Genomic DNA, 21100 nt, shown 5'->3' on the forward strand with positions numbered 1-21100 from the left:
CATTTTGCAAATTCAGCTGCACTTTCACGTTTTTAATGCTTTTATCTTCATAAGAAAGGTAACACTGCAGACGTTTTTACAGACAGCATACAAAATTATATTTGTCTATATATTGAAAAGTACAAGTAATAATTAATATTAATCATTTTAATAGAATAACAGCACAAGGGACAATGACAACCGCAACAAAAGTGGATAAAAAAAAAGTGACATTTTAAGTAAATAACTTTAAAGAATCAGGTAACAGAAACAAAATCAGCCAAAATGTCCATTCTACTGTACGTCAAAAACACTTACAGTAAGTGCTATTTGTTTTAAGCTTTAAAAAATACATTAAAAAGCAGGGAGCATTTTTATTTCCTTCAAGGAAAAGTACTATAAAATAAGTTACAGTACAGTGAATTTGTCTAAACTGACTTTGTTCCCGTCTTCCAGCCTTAAGTAAGCGAAGACATTGAAATATCAGAAGTACATCGTACAGAAGTAAAAAGATGCTTTGTTCTTTTATAAAACAGTTATTTCCTCCTTTAAACAAGCAGGAAAAATTGCCAAGATGTCAATAATTACATAAAATATAAGTGTACGTGTTCATTAGTACTACCACACACACTCGCAATCACGCACAACCACACACACGCTTGTTTTGTACAGCTTTCTATTGTTCGAATGTTGCATATCAAATAACTTTTAATCTTTGTGCTCAAATAACTACGTTTTTGTTCTAATTACTTCATGGGCATGAATACAAAAAACAAAAACAGACAGATTCTTCATATTTGATAGTGTGGCCTAGGGGGCGCTCACACGTCGTCGGCTGGCAGAGGCGGGATGTTGAATCTTGGTCTAGTAAAGAAAGCCATCTTCTCTCTGCATCAGGAAAGATTAATACATTAAGCATTTTTCAGAAACATCACGATAAGATCCCTATGTGCTTTGCGGCCGATTAAGAGACAACTCACTTGAACGTCTGCACAGGGAGGGGCTCTTTGTGGCTCTGGCCCCTCATTTGCAAAACCTCTTTTGAGGCCTTTCGCAACCTCCTCTCAGCAGCTTCCTCCTGCCTCTGCTCCTGTCTAGTCTGCTTGGTCTGCGAGAGAGAAATGAGGGGAGAGAGAAAGAAATGATCAATTATAAATGTGATTTCAAACAGAATGTACGATTCACAGTGTCTTAGACCTCTACTTATTCAGCTCAATCATAGCTTTAAAAGTATGTTTCAGACTATTTTGCACGTTTTCTCTTAGGAAGTCTGGTAAATTGGTGTTCCACCACCCTGATTTTCAAAGCAAAATTTAGAAAAGTGTCAAGTAACAAAACCCCACATGCAATCGTTTAATTTTATATAATTAATAATAATTTATATAAATACATGTTAACACACTACATTATGTACAATGTGAATATAAGGTAATTAAATGTTACTGAAACAATGTTAATTTATAATATACTATTGTTCATGCTCTTTCATAATATAATAACTAAGGTTAAATTCTTATAATGTTGGGGGGTCAAGAAGCGTTTCTACACTTTTTTTAAAGAAATTAATACTTATTTAGCAAAGCTGCACTAAATTGATCTAAAGTGACAGTAAAGAAATATTTCTTGTGAATTTTCTAATCAAAGAATCTTGAACAAAAAAAAAGTAATGGCTGCTAAAAATTCTGATTTGTCATATGGAATAAATTACATAGAAAACAGTTATTTTATATTGTAATAATATTTTGCAATATTACTGTTTTTATTGTATGTTTTATTTTTGATATGCAGCCTTGGTGAGTGCAAGAAACTTGCTACCCCCAAACTTTTGAATGGTAGTGTTAAATGAAAGTTTTACAGTAGATTAAATTTGTTAACACTGAATTTTAATTAAGCAATTAAGTAGGGCTGCACAATTAATCGAATTTCTAATCGCGATTACAATTATGGATGCCACAATTACGTAATCGTTCAAAGCGGCAATTAATCGTTCAAAGTCCACTTATGTTATTCTGCGTGCTTAAGATGCGTTTTTTTCTTTCTACATGTTATCTTAAGGGTTTTTCCCATTATTTTAATTTTAGTTTTAGTATAACATTATAATACCATTCATATTTTTACTTTTTTTATAATTTAAAGAAGAAACCAATCCGATGTATAGTTGACATTTGAGGCTTAATACTATAGAAAAGCACTACAAGTTTTTCTTTTTGAGTGTTTTCAGCTTGTTTATTTTCATATAAAAATACGGCATGCAGTTGCATCAAACAATGGTATAAACATCATTCAATGTAAATTGTGATAATCGTAATTAACAATCGCAATTACAATTTCAAGGGAATACTCGACAATTATGATTGTTGTCATAATCGTGCAGCCCTACAATTAAGTAAATCATATTAATTTATAATAACACAATTGTTCTTTGTTAATTGATGTTAATTCATAATATAGTAATAGCTAATGTTAAATGTATACAATTTGTAAATGCATGTAGAAATGAACCTAGATGAATAAATGTTGTAAAAGTTCAATGCATTTATGTCAGCTAAAGTGTTACCAAATTAATAAAAACTTAAAGGGGTCATATGATGCGATTTCAAGTTTTCCTTTCTCTTTGGAGTGTTACAAGCTCTTGGTGCATAAAGATTTATGCATGTCAACATATTCTGTTACACCAAATACACCAAATAATGATCTTTAAAATAGCATCATATGAGCCCTTTAAATCTGTGAATTTGAAAATTGTCAGAATTGAATACATTAAAGGAATAGTTCACCCAACAATGAAAATTTTGTCATCATTTACTCACTCTCATGTCATTCCAAACCTGTGTACGTTTCTTTCTTATGCTCAACACAGATATTTTGAAGATTTCTGAAGAACCAAACAGTTGTTGGTCCCCATTGACTTCCATAGTAGGGAAAGCAATACAAACTGTTCAACTGTTTGATTACTAGCAATGTTCAGAATATCTTCTTTTGCGTTCAACATAGGAAAGAAAATCATACAGGTTTGGAACGACATGAGGGTGAGTAAATGATGATACATTTTTCATTTTTTGGTAAACTATCCCTTTAAAGACATGTAAATGTGCAGTACCTGTCTCTGGGCTTCACGTAGCAGGTTTCGGAAACGCTCATCCCGCAGAGCCCAATGAGGGAGGTCCGCGGGGCCGCGAGGCCCCTGCATGGGCTCCTCCAGCCGCAGTTTGAGCTCCCGCAGCGTGGCCAGCTCCTCGCTCAGCTGCCTCTGTCGTGTACGGCAGGCCTGGAGGGCCAGCTCCAGGTCCAGAGAGGTACGTGTGGGCTGCTCAGCCAGAGAGGAGTGGTGGGACTGCTGCGGTCACATGACATGGACACATAAGTACACTTCCACAGCAAAAGATAAATAATAAAATGTGTATTGAGCACCCAGCAACACGGTCATTCCAACCTGTTTATATCGCAGGGTTCGTCGCTCTAGAGTGTTTCTGATAAAGGGGGATTTCTTTGGTAGAGTAGAGCTATCACTGTCACTTCTGTACAACTGTAAAGGAAGGAAAACATAATTTTATTGATGCAAAATCATCTATCATTATCATTTATTTTGTTCTACTCGTATAATTTGCTTTGAGTCTAATCATTTTTAATTTAACTGTTTAATTTTAATTTCTTGATTAATAAATATATTGAATTAAGCCACAAAATGTTTTACATATTATTACACAACAATGTAGTAATGCAATATGCAGAACATTTTGTGGCTTAATTTTATTATCGTGACTATTGTGATCATGAAACATCATTACTGTGATATAAAATGACTCATACTGTGTTTGAAGACTTTGGTCTTTTCTGCTTACCCTACAGACATACTGACTGCGCGCTCCAGGTGAAAACGTCTGAGATCTGACTATTGTGCTGCTGCGCATGAACGGTGAGCTGTGACCCCAGCGGCCTGTCCTTTCTTTCGGCCGCATTCTCATTGGCTCTGGAAACACACCTTCTGTGTTGGTTGCCTTGTCCACCTAAAAACACACAAATTAAATGTGTTTAATTATCTATTTTATAGTTCAATGCTCTTCTGCAAAGCAAGTTTTTTTTTTATTCAGCAGTGATACATTAAATTGATCAAAAGTGACCGTAAAGACAACAAAAAATTATACGTCAAATAAATGTTGTCAACAGTTGTCAGCATTGATGAAAATAATCAGAAATTCTTGAGCATCAAATCACTAAATAGAATGAAAGAATGATTTTGGGAGAATGACATGACACTGAAGACGGGAGTAATGAGTAATTGCCATCACAGGAATATATCGCATTTTAAAATATATTAACATAGAATACAACTATTTTAATTTGTAATAATATTTCATAGTATTACAATTTTTGTTTTAATCAAACAATTGAGCATTAAAGACTTCTTTAAAAAAACAATACAAAAAACTTACTGACCCAAAACTTTTGACCAGCAGTGTAAATCTCAAGAAGAAAATTAAAGGGGTCATATGATGCGATTTCAAGTTTTCCTTTCTCTTTGGAGTGTTACAAGCTGATTGTGCATAGATAAGATCCCTGAAGTTGCAAAGACTAAAGTCTCAAAACCAAAGAGATATTATTTTCATCAAAGTTAAGACTCTGCCACGCCCCTCTAAAACGGCTCGTTCTAACACGCCCCCGAATTTTTTTTGATGATGTCAATTACAACAGAAAGTAATGTTTAAACATCCTGAGTGTGTAAGCAAAACATTTTTAGTAATTAATTGTAAAATAACCTTAACAGACAAACGAACCAGAGCGTTGAGGAGCAGAAATGTGTAGCTTGTATTTTTGTTCAAGAACTTCTTTTCAATTCTATAGAAGGAGAATTCATACAGTCGCTATGACTTCACAGTACCTTTACTATTGGATTTCTCTCTGCAGGCTGGAGACAGCGTCTCCCAGAGGTCATGCAGATGCCTTCACCGCAGAGGCTCTCAGGACAGGGAATGACAAACGCTATACTGTTACTGCAGCCGCTGTCCACTGACTCAGCCTGCCAACTCCTAAATCACACACAGCAGTTAGAACACACACACACATCTGAAATGAGTGCACTTACAGGCATAAGCTGAAAGGTTTATTGGTTTATAGAAAGGCAGTGAGTGTGTGGACCTCTCAGAAACGGCTTCTCCTTGCTCTTCCTTCCTTTCCAGCTCCTCTTCACTCCTCTGTAACTCTTTCTTCATCTCCTCCAAACGAGTCACCACAGACACCTACACGAAAATAGGCAGATGCTATGTTTAATTTTGTGTGTGTGTGTGTGTGTGTGTTATTTTAACTTTATTTAGAGACAACTAAAAACCAGTCATTTTGTAGATTGATTTCTCCTGTAAAGTGTATAAAACTGTGGAACTATCAAAACATTGTTCTGTTTGTTGTGGAAATCTTTATAAACATTGGAATAAAATATGTTATTATATTTATACTGTATATGTCATCAGCTAAATAGAATTTTCCCCATTCAATACAATAATAATAATAATAATAATAATCATCAACATCATCATTTTCTTAATTAAGTTATATATTCATGTAGCGTCTGGACCAATCAAACACACAATATATATTTTGTTAGCTATATTTAACAAATACTCTGTAACACCCCTCAGTTAACAAGCCATATGAGGACCTATGGACCCTTCCCCCGAAATGCGTAACACCTCAGGAGGGCAGAACAGTTGGACTAGTTTAAGTGTTTATGTAGTTAATAAAGTCATTTATTTGTATCACACTTGACGTTGTTCATTGTTTGCTCATAACTGGAGTCATTTAATCATGCAGATTTATGCTACAAGCTCTTTGTAGAATTGTACAGTAAGAAAGTTATTTCCCTTAACCAGGAAATTAACGTTCTTAGAATTGACAGACAGTTGACCCTGAGAGGTCAAGTAAATATCTACAGCGGATCTAAATATTTATAATTAATTATAACTAGTTATGATTAATTATTCATATTTCCCCATGCATGAGCTGATTCGCTACATTCATTAAAATTATACAAATTTAATGAAGACTAAATTATACTATTGCAATAACACTACTGAACTATAATATTAAAAAGTATATTATTAAATAATTTTGAAAAAAAAAACAGTAAATTGCAATATTAATATTTATGGTTGTCTCAATTTCTTTGCTTTTAAACAATAAATTATAGAGCTTTTCTTGTCAGAAAACTCCTATGAAATCAAACATGACAATTTTTTAAAGGAATATAGCAATGTTTATTATGATTTATCTGTGCACATGATTATTATCATTTTTTTCATTCATGTTTTTTTTTTAGATAACACATTTATAAATAATTTTCATCACAAATTTGAGAAGATGGTTGGTGCTAGGGACGTGCAACAGTGATCGAATACTCGGCCGTGACAGCGACAAATGATCATGAAAACGATGATTGTGGAAAAAAAATTAAAAATTCTGATTGGTTATAGTAGCACTTTGGGCGGCACCCTGAGCTCTGATTGTTTAGCTGGCCACAGCATGCGGTTCAAAGTATTGACGTGAGAAGAGAGATGTAGTAGTGATGTCTGGGTTAGCTACATACATATCTGATTAATCTAATATAGGATGCGTTGGGATATTAACATTTATTAACATGCTGAACGCGCTGCATATTACCAGTGTCTCATGCTTAAATGCAATGCCCGAGTTATTTTAAACTGTCATATTGCTTTTAAATGTTTCTTTTTTAAAAATACCGATGCTATAATAATGCCCAGTGCTTTTTTCGTCATATTTGTTCAACAGTAGGCATACCTCAATTAAAATTGTTTTCATACTTCGTATGGCTTCGAACATGTGCAGGCAATTTCAGGAATCACTTGATAATGTAGATGAAAATATAGTACAAATCTGCCATAAACAGCATTATAATGAGAACTTTATAGAATGTGAAATCAATAGTAAATTCTGTCTGCTTTCCTTGCCCGTGTTTCAGCACGCTGTTATTAAAGCGCATCATGGCGTGCATAGGGTTGCAAAGAGGTGGAAACTTTCCGGAAACTTTCCAAAAATCCCCGGAAGATTCCCAAAAATCCTGGAAAGTTTCCAAAATTTCTGGAATGTTTACGAAATTTACTGGACATTTTCCACCTTTTCGCAACCCTAATAGTGCGTAACTTTAAGTTCACTGGCATTTGCATCCTTTTGTGCAGATACAAGTTGTAATGTTACGTCTATGTTATGTATCTAAGCTATCTGATTAATATCATAGGATGTGTCATAGAACGAGCTTCAGTTTATTGGCATAAAGTCACTCAACTTCACCTAAGGCAGCTATTCCTTTTTAGATGCTTCTTTTTTAATAACATTGCTGCATCATAATCGCAATCTAACAGTGTTCTAATCATGTGTTCCCTGTTTTCATAGACAGGTTTTCATGCCATATTTTTATTTTTGACATTCATTTTCATGACAGTCTTCAGATATCTTCATTATTACCATTGCAGCATTTTTGAAACCTATCGATGATTGAAATGAGAAATTGCCAAAAATGCCCATCCCTAGTTGGTGCATATTGCATTTTCAAATGCATGTTATGAGTGACCCGTTTGTTTAGAGCAGCAAATCATGGCCATGAACAAATTCTCTGCATGTCACAAACAACATGAGGGTGAGTATCTAATGACAAAATTTTAATTTTGGAGCTAACTATTCCTTTAAAGCACAATGGCAGTTCAGCAAGGGAAATGAATGTAATTACAGTTAATTAAAGAGAGAGATCTTTAGTGGATCTTCAGTACTCTCTGATAATGCTTTAGCCGGAGGAAGGAAAGTCTCCAGTGATCTCACCTCAAGCTTGCCTTCGTTCTCCTCTTCATCCATGATGCGGTTGGGTTGACTGAGGTGGCTGTGCTCAGGCCTGTGGTTCTCTGTGTTGTGGATATGCACTTTAAGCCACCGGAAGATCATTTCAGTGCTGCCTGCACAGTCTGTCAGCGAGACCTGCGCAGAGCCCTGAGCCACAAACAGATATGGGCCAGTTTACCATCTCACAACAAACAAGCATGAACCACATAAACACTAAAGCTAAGGCCCGTTTCAACTACTTTAAATGCTCTTTTTGCATGCAGTGGGGTCCAAACTAGTCCTAATTTGTATTTGCATACAAAATGTTTCATTGCTAAACTGGTTAATAAAGAATTGAGTGAATTTTAGTCTAACCAGTAGCTCCTCCTGGGCGAGGGGTCCTACAGCGCAGAGGTTTAACTTTAACGCATGGGCCCCGGGGCCTCCAGCGCTCAGAGGGATTCGGAAGCCCTCATTAAAGCTGAGAAGAGATTGAGGCTCCTGGGCCTTACAGCAGTAATATGTGCAGGGCCGACTGGAGTCCACCGGGAGAACATGAACCTTCACAAATCTGAGAGAGATAAACAAGGACAAAACGCTAAATGAATTTGCTTGTGTACATGTCCATAATTTGTTTCTGCAGAGGATATCACTGTAGTAGAGGAGGATGAATGTATTAATGGAAAGCTGATGGGATTACTTACACTTTGCATCCATCTCTAACGGTGGCCTTGCTTAAATTTCTCATCTGAAGGACATGCAGCAGCAAAAACATGCCATTCGAATCATATCTGTAAAAGAATAGCCCAGAGGGAATGAACAAGCAAATTGATGGTTAATAGTGACTTGGTACTGTTTGTTATGATGAGAAATGAGAGGCAGGTCAGAGTATGTGAGTGTGCGGTGCTTACAGAAGACCAATCTGAATCTGAACTGGATCTGAGGCTGGGACATCTTGAGTAAAACTGACTTCTTCTGATTCCTCTGTCCTACTGGAAAGAGACATTCAGACATTTATGAATAATTATAACACAAAAACAACCATTAAAGTATATATACTACCATTCAAACGTTTGGGGTTTGTAAAAATGTTTTATCTTTTTGAAAGAAGTCTCTATTTGATCAAAAATGCAGTAAAACGGTAATACTGTGAAATATTATTACAATTTCAAATAAATATTTTCTATTTGAATATATTTTAAAATGCAATTTATTTTTGTGATGGCAAAGCTGAATTTTCAGCAGTCTTCAGTGTCACATGATCCTTCAGAAATCATTCTATTATGCTGATTTGGTGGTCAAGAAACATTTCTTATTATTATCAATGTTGAAAACAGTTGTGGTGCTTAGTATTTTTGCGGATACGTGATACATTGTTTCAGGATTTTGATGAACAAAGTTCAAAATAACAATTTATTTCAAATAGAAATATTTAGCAACAGTGTAAAACACATTACTTTCCCTTGTAAACAATGCATCGTTGCTGAATAAAAGTATTAATTCTTTCAAAAAATCTTGCTGACCTTAATCTTTTGAACAGTAGTCCATATTTTTTCTATATTTTACAATTGTGTACAGGATACAAGAATAATGCATGATATTTGACACATTCCAGAGAAGGTACAGGCTAATGGGATGATTATTAAAATATTATTTGTAAATTAATGTTATTTTTTACATGTTATTGCCAAAAATCGGGGGATTATGATGATATAATGAGTATTATTGTACAAAGACTAATTTTATAGTTAAAAAATAAATAAATAATATAATATATTCTTTCCTTTATAGGTTTGGAACAACATAAAAGGTGAGTGAATGGAAGACAGAGTACTTTTATTTTTGGCAAATTATCCATTTTAAAGTCTTTATCTTTAATGCCGAATCTTCTCTCACCTTCTGCTCCAGGCTTCAAACACCCCACTGTCTGTTGCCAAAACATCTTCATTTACTCCTGCAGACACTCGTCTTGCTCTTCTGCTGGTCCTACTTGCACTTTTACAACGCAGGGTTACTCCTACACAGAGACACGCATACATACGCACAACAACAAAAAAAGGAAATGCAAATCATTTTTAACATCAGAACAGTGTGATAAAATGTTTAAAGCTGTTTTTTTAAACGTTTATTCAATTTGACATCATTGTTTCAAAAAACTGGGCTTCTAAATATTTATTTCTACACATTTTAAATAAACAATAATTACATTTTATTCATTTTTCTGTCCTTAAAAAGGAACTAAATGGCTTTACGCCAATTATGAAAAATATGAGATTAACTGCAATTAAATATTTTAAATCGACTGATCAGGCAGTTACAATTTCCATGTTGCTATTCATCACCTGTGGAGCTGTGCGTTCCTTGAAGAACTCCATCTCTATGGCTCTTCCCCTCCAGGAGGCGTGCAGAGGCTGAGATTCCCACTTCCCCTTCGCCAGGAAGAGTAGTGTGCTGCTGGGATTGAGTCTGATTCCGTAGTGCTTCAGCCAGCAGACCCCTGCTGGCCACCTCCATGTACTCCTCTGTCATCTGGGTCAGAGGACAGTCCTGTGGGGCCGAGTGGAAGGGGGTGTCCATGGGGGAGCTGGGAGGGGAGAGCGAGGAAAGCGAGGACCGAGAGGAGAGAGATGTGAGAGACTGTGGTGTGTCATGGGACCGTTTTGGCCCGAAGGCTGAACCGTCCCTGCTGTGGGTCTCCAAGGGGAGAAGGTAGCGGAAAGACGGGTCCAGAACATCAGAGCTGCCTTCTGTTCGCTCATACTGGGGCAGGCCATAGATGTCGGTGAAGCTGACGGAGCTGAGAGAACCACGGCTGGATGCCAAAGAGCCACGACTGGAGGCTAAAGAGCCACGGCTACTGCTGGAGGACACTGTCAGATTACTGGCTGATAGGCTGCACACAGAGAGAGAAATGGTCATTTTGGGTTGATGTGGCTAGACATCCTATATAGGGCTGTCAAACGATTAATCAGGATTAATCGTATCCAAAATAAAAGTTTATGTTTACATAATACAGTAGTCAACATTTGAAGTGGATTTTGATCCACTTCAAATGTTGACTACTGTATATGTGCTGTGTATATGCGATTAATGGTTTGACAGCCCTAATCCACAGCGCTGTCAATTGATTTAACAAATCTAATCACATAACTTGATATCCTGGTTGATCAAATCAGTCACCAACAATCACTCTGTGTATACTGTTCAAAATTTGCCAAGAAAAACACCAATTGATAATAATTCATGATATTATTGTAGCAGATAAAAACAGGCTTCAGAAAAGAGGCTTCAAAAGTCAGAATGTTTATTCTATATTGGTGGCTTATAGTCAGAAGCAATCCATCCTTTCTTAAATTACTTAATTGAAATATAAGTACATTTAATAGTTAATATTAATGTATAATAATGTAATATATATTAAACAATGTATTAATAAAATAACGAAAATATGTGTGTGTGTGTGTATATATATATATATATATATATAATTATACACACACACACACACACACACAGTCAATCTGACATTCATTTATCACAATTAACTATATTTTAAATTAGATTTTTATTATTATTTATTGTTATAATTGATATTATTGTATTATATAATTTTGTTAACAGTTTATTATACTAAATTATGTGTGTCAAACTGGCAGCCCCAACCTTGATTTCTGCCTCTGGATCAAGTTTGTATGAGGGTGTTCAGGCGGTGTGTGTGATGTACCTCTTCAGCTGAGAGTGTAGATAGGTGGTGATACGGGTGGCTTCCTCAAGTTGCCTCATAAGTACATTCCTCTTCTCCTGCTGTAATATCCTACACAACACAAACACATTATGATACAGATTTGCCACATTTCATTCGTACAGTCAGTTTTAACTAACCATTTGATGTCTGCTTGATGTCACAGAATCATAGACTAGATCACAAATGCAAGACTATTTGTTAATTGTTCATTGTGCAAAACTGGGAATGATTTAAGCGCAGTCTGTGGAAGAAGACTATCGTAGTATAAGATTTATGCAATTTATTTTCTCCATCATAAGAAAATGTCATTTTACCATTTTATGGCTTCTAATATCACAAAGAAAATGGATCAATATCCATAACATAACAGAAAAAAAACATGCAGGTGGGATATGGAAGCTGATAATATGTAATATGACAAAACGACCCCTATATGTCTCAGCTGAGGTCTCAGATATAAGACGCTCATAATGAGCAGATCAGAGCTGGAACAAGCACATCTGCTTTGCTCAGGGGGGAAATGAGGGCACCCTTATTTACCTCTGCGGGCATTTACAAAACTTTAACTGAACTATTTTGTTTGCAAGATTTCCTGATAACAAATACATAATTCTACCACCATGTTTTGAGTGGAGGTATATTATGTTTATGGGACGTGCTTTTCTTTATTGCCATGCTAGTGCAACGTTTCTTTTTTCACATGGATGTAACTTGGTCTACAGGACCTGCCAACTAGCCCCTCAGAATTCACAAACTGAGACACTACACATGCTAAACATCCACAAAATTTTTATTCTATCTAATGTTATATCTACTCTATTCCACAGACATGACTGTATGAAGAAATAAAGCAGACCTCTGATTGGCTCCCTGACTCTGGACACTCTGGGCTTTCTGCACCTCCTCCTCCAGCCTGTGTTTCTCCTCCTGCAGCTGGAGCAGCGTGTCTGGGGAGTGCTGCTGCTGGCTAAGTAGAGTGATCTCCTGGAGCAGAGCCTCCTTCTCCCGCAGCAGCTGCAGACAGTCCCAATCCCGATCGGCCTCTGCTGGTCCAGACCAGCTCTCACTGTCCAACTGGGCCAACTGATGCTGAATACTGGACATCCTGAGAGAGAGAGACAACAAGGGATCAATTTTAACATCTGTAAGCAGATCAAATCAAAGACATGATGAAATGAGGAAAAGACATGATGTACTGTATGTGTTCGAACTGTGTTCGTACATGCACTTCTATGATTAGTATTAAATAAATTTGGTCACACTTTATTTTAAGGTCCAATTCTCACTATTAACAAACCATTAACTATGTATTTTGCCTCAATAAACCACTGATTTGCTGCTTATTAATAGTTAGTAAAGTAGATGTTAAGTTTAGGTATTGCGTAGTATTAGGCATGTAGAATTTTATAAGCAATAAACAGCCAATACGTTAATAATAGGCATGCTAATAAGCAACTAGTTAACAGTGAGAATTGGTCCCTATACTAAAGTGTTACCATAAATTCAGTACCAATCACACTAATGTTCAAAAGTTTGAGATCAGTAGTATTTTTTTATTGTAAAAACACTTGTATTCGAGAAGGATGCATTAATTTTGATCAAAAGAGACAGAAAATATTTTTACACTGTTATAAAAATTGCTTCTTTTTTTTTTTCAATAAATGCTGCTCTTTTGAACCTATTCTATTCATCAGAATTCTGAAAAAAAAAAAAGTTTCACGGTTCCCACAATATTAAGCACCACAACTGGTTTATATAAAAATAAGAATTAATTAATTAGTTAATTAATGTTTCTTGAGCAGCAAGTTGGCACATTAGAAAGATTCCTGAAGGATCAAGTGACACTGAAAACATTTCAAAATATATTAAAATATAAAACAGTCATTTTAAATTGGAATAGTTCACAATATTATTCGTTTTTATTGGATCTTTCAACAAATTTTATTTCAAAACTGAAAAGAAAAAAATAGTAAAACAAATAATAATGGTATACAGGAATAGTGGCATGAACAGAATGTAATATTGTGGATATGTGTATGTGTGTGAGGGTGTTAAAGTGCTGGCAAAAACATTAAAGAACAGCCAGAGACTGCAGCATTATGTCTGACATGAGCACTTTTGGGGTTCAGATATTGTGACTCAGTCAGAGAGCATGCAAGTTTCCACAGCTTTCCCCTCTCCCAACTCACTTTTTCCCCCCTTTCCCCCCTCACTTTCTCTCTCTCTGATGTCATACCTGGCAGTCTATGGCCAGCTCTGTTTCCATGGAAACATGCATCTTGTAAAAAGGTTTGCATGAAGCCACTGTTGCAACACAGAGGCCAAAAGCTACAGCATTATTTCCTCCTCAAATATATAGATTTCAAATGCAACGTATGCCACATCAATCCATCACTCTACTTTAATACAAGCCACTAAAATCTACTGTGAAGTAGTAGCAACATTATTACATGGCATGAGGCACATGACTATACTTTCAGGAATCACAGCCAGGCTCAATAGAAGTTCCATAGTCTGCTACTTCGGCTCCTTGAAACCACATGACTGAAATCAGGTGATATTGGGAGGTGTGATACTATTTTTAAAGTGATCTGAATTATTTTTGCAAAGTAAATGAAAAATGGCAGGACATTCTTACAAGAACACGGGGTTCTATGTATATCTAGTAACCAGGATATCATACAGAAGTGGGCATTTCATCTTGAGCCAGTATCTGACCACCTAGCAACCATCCAGAACACCCTAGTAACCACCTAACAATTCCATATAGCAAAAACAACCTTTCAGAATAAGTAAGCAACTGCAGAGAAATGCTACAGTGACCACTTACTTTTTCAGCAGCCCTAGATCCAGAAAAAAGTTTTCCATTCATTTTTTTCCCCATAGGGATTTAAAACATTCTTCAAAAAGTTCTAAGCCTTGAACCAGACCGACCAACTCCAATATGAATCACAACATTACAAATTAAATTTGAAGCAAAAAGTATTTGAAAACTGAAGAGAAAAAATTCAAGACATTGTACTTGACATTAAAATACAAATTAGTCATTCTTGAGATGTGGGACAAAACAGGTCCAGCAATGGTAACTGCTATTAGCTTTAAAAAATAAAAATATTTTCAATTTTAAATGTCATGAGGGATTAATAATAGAATGTATTTAACACAATTATCACCTTCAATTTAATTTTCTCATTATTATACCAAATCTATGTTTCTTAATGTCCTCTCACTACATCTAAAACAGTGTGTCCACAGAGAAGGGTTCAATCATTCATATGCAATAAAATGGATAAAAAAAAAATTTTAATGATGAAAAAGAGCTTGTTTTATCAAAAGCAACACTTAATAATATCTCCTATCAAAGCAAGGTTGTTGTTTTTTTAATGACACAATGCATGTTTCATAAGATTTTAAAGTTGCGTCCCCACTTTTTGTCAACACCGTCAGACATTCAATAAAATGTAATAAAATCAGGGAATATCAGGGGCAGCTGTCACTCTAAAGGACCCCTTTGCCACAGTTCACCTCTGCAGAGTACAGCAGTGTCAGACAGGCCCTGTTTTGTCCCACTTCTCAAGAATGACTGAAATACATTACACATTCTATGATGCATTGCAAATTATATAATCAAATCAAAAACACTGATTTTTTTTTAAGATGCTGAAATCACAGTGACTTTTGTATTCTGTACATACTTTTTATACATGCATATATACAAACTTTTAAAACCCTGAGAGCTCATAGCAGGTCTTTCTTAAAGGGTTTATAGGTTATTAAAAAAATAAATTTCTCTGTACAGAAAATAAATGTGATTTTACCTTCAGAACCAGCCTGTTATGCAGTATGATTTAAGTCTGTTGTTCATAATAGTTATACAATGCATATTTGCAAATCCACTTACTTTTTCTTAGCCTCTTCATACTGCCAACTGAGTTTGACTCTGTCAGCAAGTAGTGATGACTCCTGGGTGCCAAACTATAAGAGAGAAAATACTATTATATATTTTCGAGCATAGACGATTGTAAATCTCTGTGATGACACACAATCATAATGTCAAAAAATAACTAACATTTCAGTTATAAAGCAACAACAACGACGACAAAAACCAAATCCTGACAAACCTCTCCCATCAGATCAGTCTGGCAGCCAGTGTCTGTGTATTGTTGTACACTACAGGAGTCACCGAGGGTATTTGCACTGTTGGCCACCTCATTAATGGAGTCACAGAAGTTCAGCGTCAGCTTGGCCAGGCTCTGTGCACAACAAAAGAATATCTAATTAAAGAGATATTCATAACAGAAGTTGATCACTTGTGACCACAAGATGGCAGCACTTCTTAAAATAAAGGATATTTGAGAGGGAACTGAAGGTGTTGAAATGACTAATATATTAGGGGGCATATCAATGTCTATTCAGTGAGTATTGATGCATTCAGTACAACTAAAACCTAACACAAAACATAAACTTTTGCTACTTGAAATAAACTAAATTGTTACTGAAATAATATAAAATATAAAAACCTTCCGATAGTTGCAACATTTCTAATTTTCATTTAGTTTAACTTGATATACTAAAATAAAAATTGGACAAAAACAAAATAAAACTGTAAAAATATTTCATAGAAAATATACATAATGTACAGCTTAAAAAGTTAAATATCAATAAAAAAAACACAATAGAATCTCAGTAATACTAAAATAAACTGACATGAATGCCCATCTGCAACACATTTTACTTTTGTAACATAATTCTGAGTGAATCATTATTTTCAATGAGGAATAAAAAAATTGGATAACAGAACTTTTATCCATTAGGAATTCTGAACTGGATTCTGAAAAGTGGGTATTACACATCAGATAAGAGCTGTACTGAATAAAAGTTTGCTAAAACAACATTTTGATGTTTTAGTTCATCAATTATTAACAATGTAAATCTAGTGAATGTTTTATATTTAAATAATTTTTTTATTTATGCCAATTTATAACACTACATTTTGTGTTAACTTCGGTAACACTGACATTAAAAAAAAAAACTTAAAAAGTATAAAAGTATAAAAATACAAAAAATATAAAAATACAGTTTTCCATTTCAAGGAAAAATCTATGAAGATGCTGGATTTGGGTCTGTCTGACCTGGATGAGGTCCTGCCTCTCCTTCTCGCCGGTGCTGATGGCCTTTTTAATGCTGCGGAGCTCGCTGAAGATGGCCTGTGCTTCATCTAATTTGTAATTGGTCTGACTGCTGGACATCTTCCGGTCAATTCTGCTCACGACAACACACATGAGAAAAAAAACAATCAGCCATGTTGTTAATCTGCTGACATGCTGACCAGTGACCCATTGTTATTGGTACACTGGGAGCAGAGAAGAACAGAATAGAAAATACAAATACACAGGTTTCTTTCTTACACACAATAATACATTGGAGGTCTAGTATATCAAATCAAGCACTAGGCATATGCCATAATTTCAAGTGACTCCCTGTTAAACACTATTTGTTGCAGCACAGATTAATCTAAATGTACATTGACTTTGTGTTCCATTCTTCATAGCCGTGCACTGACTGCAGCTGGATATGTATGTTGTTCATAAACATCTAAATATGGTTTAAAGAATCTTACCCTCCTCATGCTGCTCAACTAAGTATAAAGAGTTAAACTAGCAATGAGATCAGTTTATTTACGCCAAAAAGGGTGTTACTCTACCAGAGCCAAGCCAACATCACTGCTTGACACAAAGTTAATATACCACCATCTAAGTCATACAGTATTGTGTGAGAATGTTAAAGAGAGAGACTATTTCTCTTAAAGAGAAACTGTGAGAGATGACAGCGGTAGACGTGAGCTTAGATTTATTCAAACTTGCCTCACTGACCTGTCTAACAGACTGGTTAACCATTTAGCCATGTTGGAATAATATTGTTTTAACTTAAACCAGCTTCTAGTCTCAAAGGCATCATAATTAGGCAAGTGAAACTGGAGAGCACCGCACTAAAACCCTCCCGTCGGGGAATGTCTGCCTTCTAAAGCACCAAAGCACTGTGGGATATATATCCTCCAGAGTATAATGCTTGAAATACTGGACATAGAGACAGGATGCCATTCTAGAAACAGAAACAACCAGATAAACTAGCTAAAAAAAGTTGTAAAAATGCCTTTCAATGCCTCATTGTACAGAACTTTGCACAGGAAAGCAATGTGAAATGTTTTGTTTCTCAGTATACTATTGAAAGTTCAGCTTTCATACAGATGATAATGGACACGAAATTATAATAAATGAAATGTATGATATTGAAGTTGCTGAAATTGATGGTTATGTTCACAGGAGTTGGGGAGAGACTGCGTAAAGCATGTCTTTTACATCAGTGTGTCATCTGGCGTAGAGCCTGTGCTCCTGCCATAGGCCACTTCCTGCAGGCCACCCTCCTCCAACAGCAGCTACTGTCAGCTCGCCTGCCCTGCCTCTTCCTCTCCTCCTCTCCACACAAGCAGGGCTTTGTTTCCCCCCTTCAAACCTCCAACCTTTCACAGCCCTGCCTGACCAGGACTCAAGTCTGCCAGGCTACTATGGACATCTGCCCAGCCCAATACCGCAGCACACGACTGGCTGGTGACACAGAACAGACACGCCGGCTGCTAGTTCTTAAGATTTGGAAAGAGAAAAAGACAGGATGAAAGGAGAGGAATGATGTGAACTTATTAAGACTATTCAAGTTTAACTTTTATATATTTTCCTATAGATATGTGAATACTTTTTTTTATAAAGTGGGTATTAAATAAAGGGCTATTCTCTCATCTACACTCATTTTGGCATAAACTGATAAAATTAGGTTACCTAAAATCTGTCCAGAGTGGTTAGTAATGTTTAAGACCACCTCTGTGCTAAATATAGACACTATGCTCAGTTTTATTAATTAAATAGTTCAACTTTGATTAATAGGCTTATTAGGAACTATAAAGTGTTAAAGTTCACCCAAAAAAGGATTTACTTACCCTCACATTTTTACAAACCTATATGAATTTCTTTCTTTTGGTAAACACAAAATAAGATATTTTGATGAATGTTGGTAACCAAACAGTTGATGGTAGCCATTGATTTCCATAGTATGTTTTTCCATACTGTGGAAGTCAATGGCTACCAGCACTGTTTTGGTTACCAACGTTCTTCTGTTTAACATTCTTTTGTGTTAAACAGAAGAAAGGAATTGACAAAGGTTTGGACAACCTTGAGGGTGATACACGCACTATACACACTACTATTCAAAAGTTTGGGGACAGTATGATTTTTTTATGTTTTTGAAAGAAGTCTCTAAAGCTTACCACGTCTGCATTTATTTGATAAAAAATACAGTAAAACAGTAATATTGCGGAATATCATTACAATTTAAAATAACTGTTCTCCATCTTTATATATATTTTTATAAAATAATCTATTTACAATTGTAATATATTTCTGTTGTGGCAAAGCTGAATTTTCAGTGTCACATGATCCTTCAGAAACCATTTTAATATGATGCTTTGGTTTCGTATTATCAATGTTGAAAACAGTTGTGCTGCTTAATGTTTTTGTAGAAACCTTGATACATTTTTTTTCAGGATTCTTTGAGGAATAAAAATTTAAAAAGAACAGCATTTGTTTGAAACAAATCTTTTAACATTATAAATGTGCTTACTGTCATTTTCAATTTGAAGCATACTTGCTGAATCAAATCATTTAATTCCTTGCAAAAAATAGTTCTGACTGAATTTTAAAATTTGATCACTTGATTCTATAAAAACAACATCTTTGGAGGGTGTCTCAAACAGCAAAGTTTTGATGCAACTTTGAAAATACAGTGACTGCTGACAGACACTAGCAACACATTATGCCAAGACTCCACTGAACATTCGATTGACTTCAAATAAAAAGAAAAATTTCAAAAAGGAATAACAGAGGCCCCAGGCTCTGACGAGTAATGTAAAGAGGGAGCTTCTATTTTCTTATAACGCTGAGTAAAGAGTTAATCTTGCTATTCTGGGAGCAAGAAGAGTTGTGTTCTATCTAAGAGATAAGTGCCCTCACTGGGATGCAGGAAGGAGAGAGGAATTTGCTGCCAGTGTTTTCCAAAATGCTTTCAAGCACTTTTTGCCCCCTCCTCATCTCTTCCCACCCCTCCTCTCTCTCTCTCTCTCTCTCCCTCTCTTCTCGACTCTCACTCTTTCTCTGCTTATTGAGCTTTTCCTGCCTTGGCAACCCACAGTCAACTGGTGCATCCTCTTCCTGAGGTGGAGTCTCCTTTTCCAGACACACACACACACAATGTTTTTGTGGGTTTAGGTAAAATTCCCCACACCCAGATCCCTCTAAAAAAATCTAAATGGATGAAAAATGTTACACAAACATTACAGAACAGCCAACTAACAGCTTCATTGGCTATTTAGAACACAGCACCCTAAATACTATCTTATACCATTTTAGTCTATTTCAGCATTGAAAACAGTATGAGAACAGTATATTTAGTCAGACATTTGCAGAGCAGGTAATTAATTTGGATTTTTTGGAGTTAGGTATCTGGTCAACTGTTTGGTTTGCTGCTCCACTGAGCTGAATAATGTTGAAATTAGCCCTGAATGCACTAGATAGCTATACTAACTATAAGGGCTGCTTTGTCTAAATGAAGAACTCTGGCAAAATATTACCGGAGCAAAACAGCTATTGATAATTTTCACACTTTGGGTAGGTTTTTTATTAAAATGCCAACCCAAATTAACTTCAGTAATTCATTTTGCTGAAATGTTAAACATATGACTCCATTTAAACTTTGTTTTGTAGCCTATGCATTATCCACACAAATATCCATAATAACTTTATACTATTAAAGAACAGCTCCTACTGAGCCCAAAATGTGTTATCAATTTATCAATGTATCTCACCATTCAAAACATAACCAACTACGGTGATGTATTTAGTAATATTTTCATGTATGATTTGTAATAGTTTAGTATTTTTGCCTTTGTAGACAAAAAATGTGAACCTCTGAACCAAAGCATAAAACCAAAGCGTACCTAAAAAAAAAAAAAAAAATGTAGATGCACTTGGATCTTAACTTGCACTTACGCTCTACAAGGTTGCATTTATTTGTTCAAATATATTGTAAAATGTACTACAATTTAAAATAACAGTCTTCTAGTTTATTGTAAATAAAAATGTAAACGCTTACACTAAAAAATGAAAATTTCAATGTGGTACAATCCTTTAGAAATCATTATTTTAATATAACTCAGAATTTGGTGCTCAAGAAACATTTGTCATTATTATCAATGTTGAAAACAGTTGTGCTGCTTAATATTTTTGTGGAAACTGTGATTCTTTGATGAATAGAAATTTCATAAGAACATAATTTAACTGAAACCTACATATTTTGTAACATTACAAATGCCTTTACTGTTATGCTCAATATAATGCATTTATGCTCAATGCTTATGCTCAATTTAATGCATCCTTACTGAATAAATTTATTAATTTCTTTAAAAACGTTTATATAAAACCAAAAACATGTTCTACTTTCTGTATTTTC

At 35.3% G+C, this 21100-nt stretch overlaps 1 protein-coding gene across 3 annotated transcripts in view; it reads right to left on the reverse strand.

Moving 5' to 3' along the window:
- LOC107709196 (protein WWC3-like) overlaps positions 1 to 21100 on the reverse strand; it is a 59952-nt gene that overhangs the window by 9230 nt on the left and 29622 nt on the right. The window contains exons 6-23 of one of the 3 annotated variants that reach the window (XR_001636466.1): positions 16678 to 16807; positions 15667 to 15798; positions 15447 to 15520; positions 12402 to 12650; positions 11525 to 11614; positions 10143 to 10693; positions 9697 to 9817; positions 8712 to 8792; positions 8505 to 8591; positions 8176 to 8371; positions 7804 to 7968; positions 5116 to 5216; positions 4859 to 5006; positions 3822 to 3986; positions 3413 to 3505; positions 3080 to 3316; positions 960 to 1087; positions 605 to 867 (exon numbers count right to left, since the gene is read on the reverse strand). Coding sequence is in view for 2 of the 3 variants with exons in the window: in XM_016513629.1 (XP_016369115.1) it covers positions 801 to 867; positions 960 to 1087; positions 3080 to 3316; positions 3413 to 3505; positions 3822 to 3986; positions 4859 to 5006; positions 5116 to 5216; positions 7804 to 7968; positions 8176 to 8371; positions 8505 to 8591; positions 8712 to 8792; positions 9697 to 9817; positions 10143 to 10693; positions 11525 to 11614; positions 12402 to 12650; positions 15447 to 15520; positions 15667 to 15798; positions 16678 to 16807 (2815 nt within the window). In the remaining variant the exon portion in view is untranslated. Of the gene's footprint in view, positions 1 to 22; positions 868 to 959; positions 1088 to 3079; positions 3317 to 3412; positions 3506 to 3821; positions 3987 to 4858; positions 5007 to 5115; positions 5217 to 7803; positions 7969 to 8175; positions 8372 to 8504; positions 8592 to 8711; positions 8793 to 9696; positions 9818 to 10142; positions 10694 to 11524; positions 11615 to 12401; positions 12651 to 15446; positions 15521 to 15666; positions 15799 to 16677; positions 16808 to 21100 lie in introns of those variants that run through there. The other 2 variants (XM_016513630.1, XM_016513629.1) reach the window with 2 other exon arrangements.

The sequence above is a fragment of the Sinocyclocheilus rhinocerous genome, unplaced genomic scaffold (genome assembly GCF_001515625.1).
Source record: "Sinocyclocheilus rhinocerous isolate Xijiao unplaced genomic scaffold, SAMN03320098_v1.1 scaffold55, whole genome shotgun sequence".
Classification (NCBI taxonomy): domain Eukaryota; kingdom Metazoa; phylum Chordata; class Actinopteri; order Cypriniformes; family Cyprinidae; genus Sinocyclocheilus; species Sinocyclocheilus rhinocerous.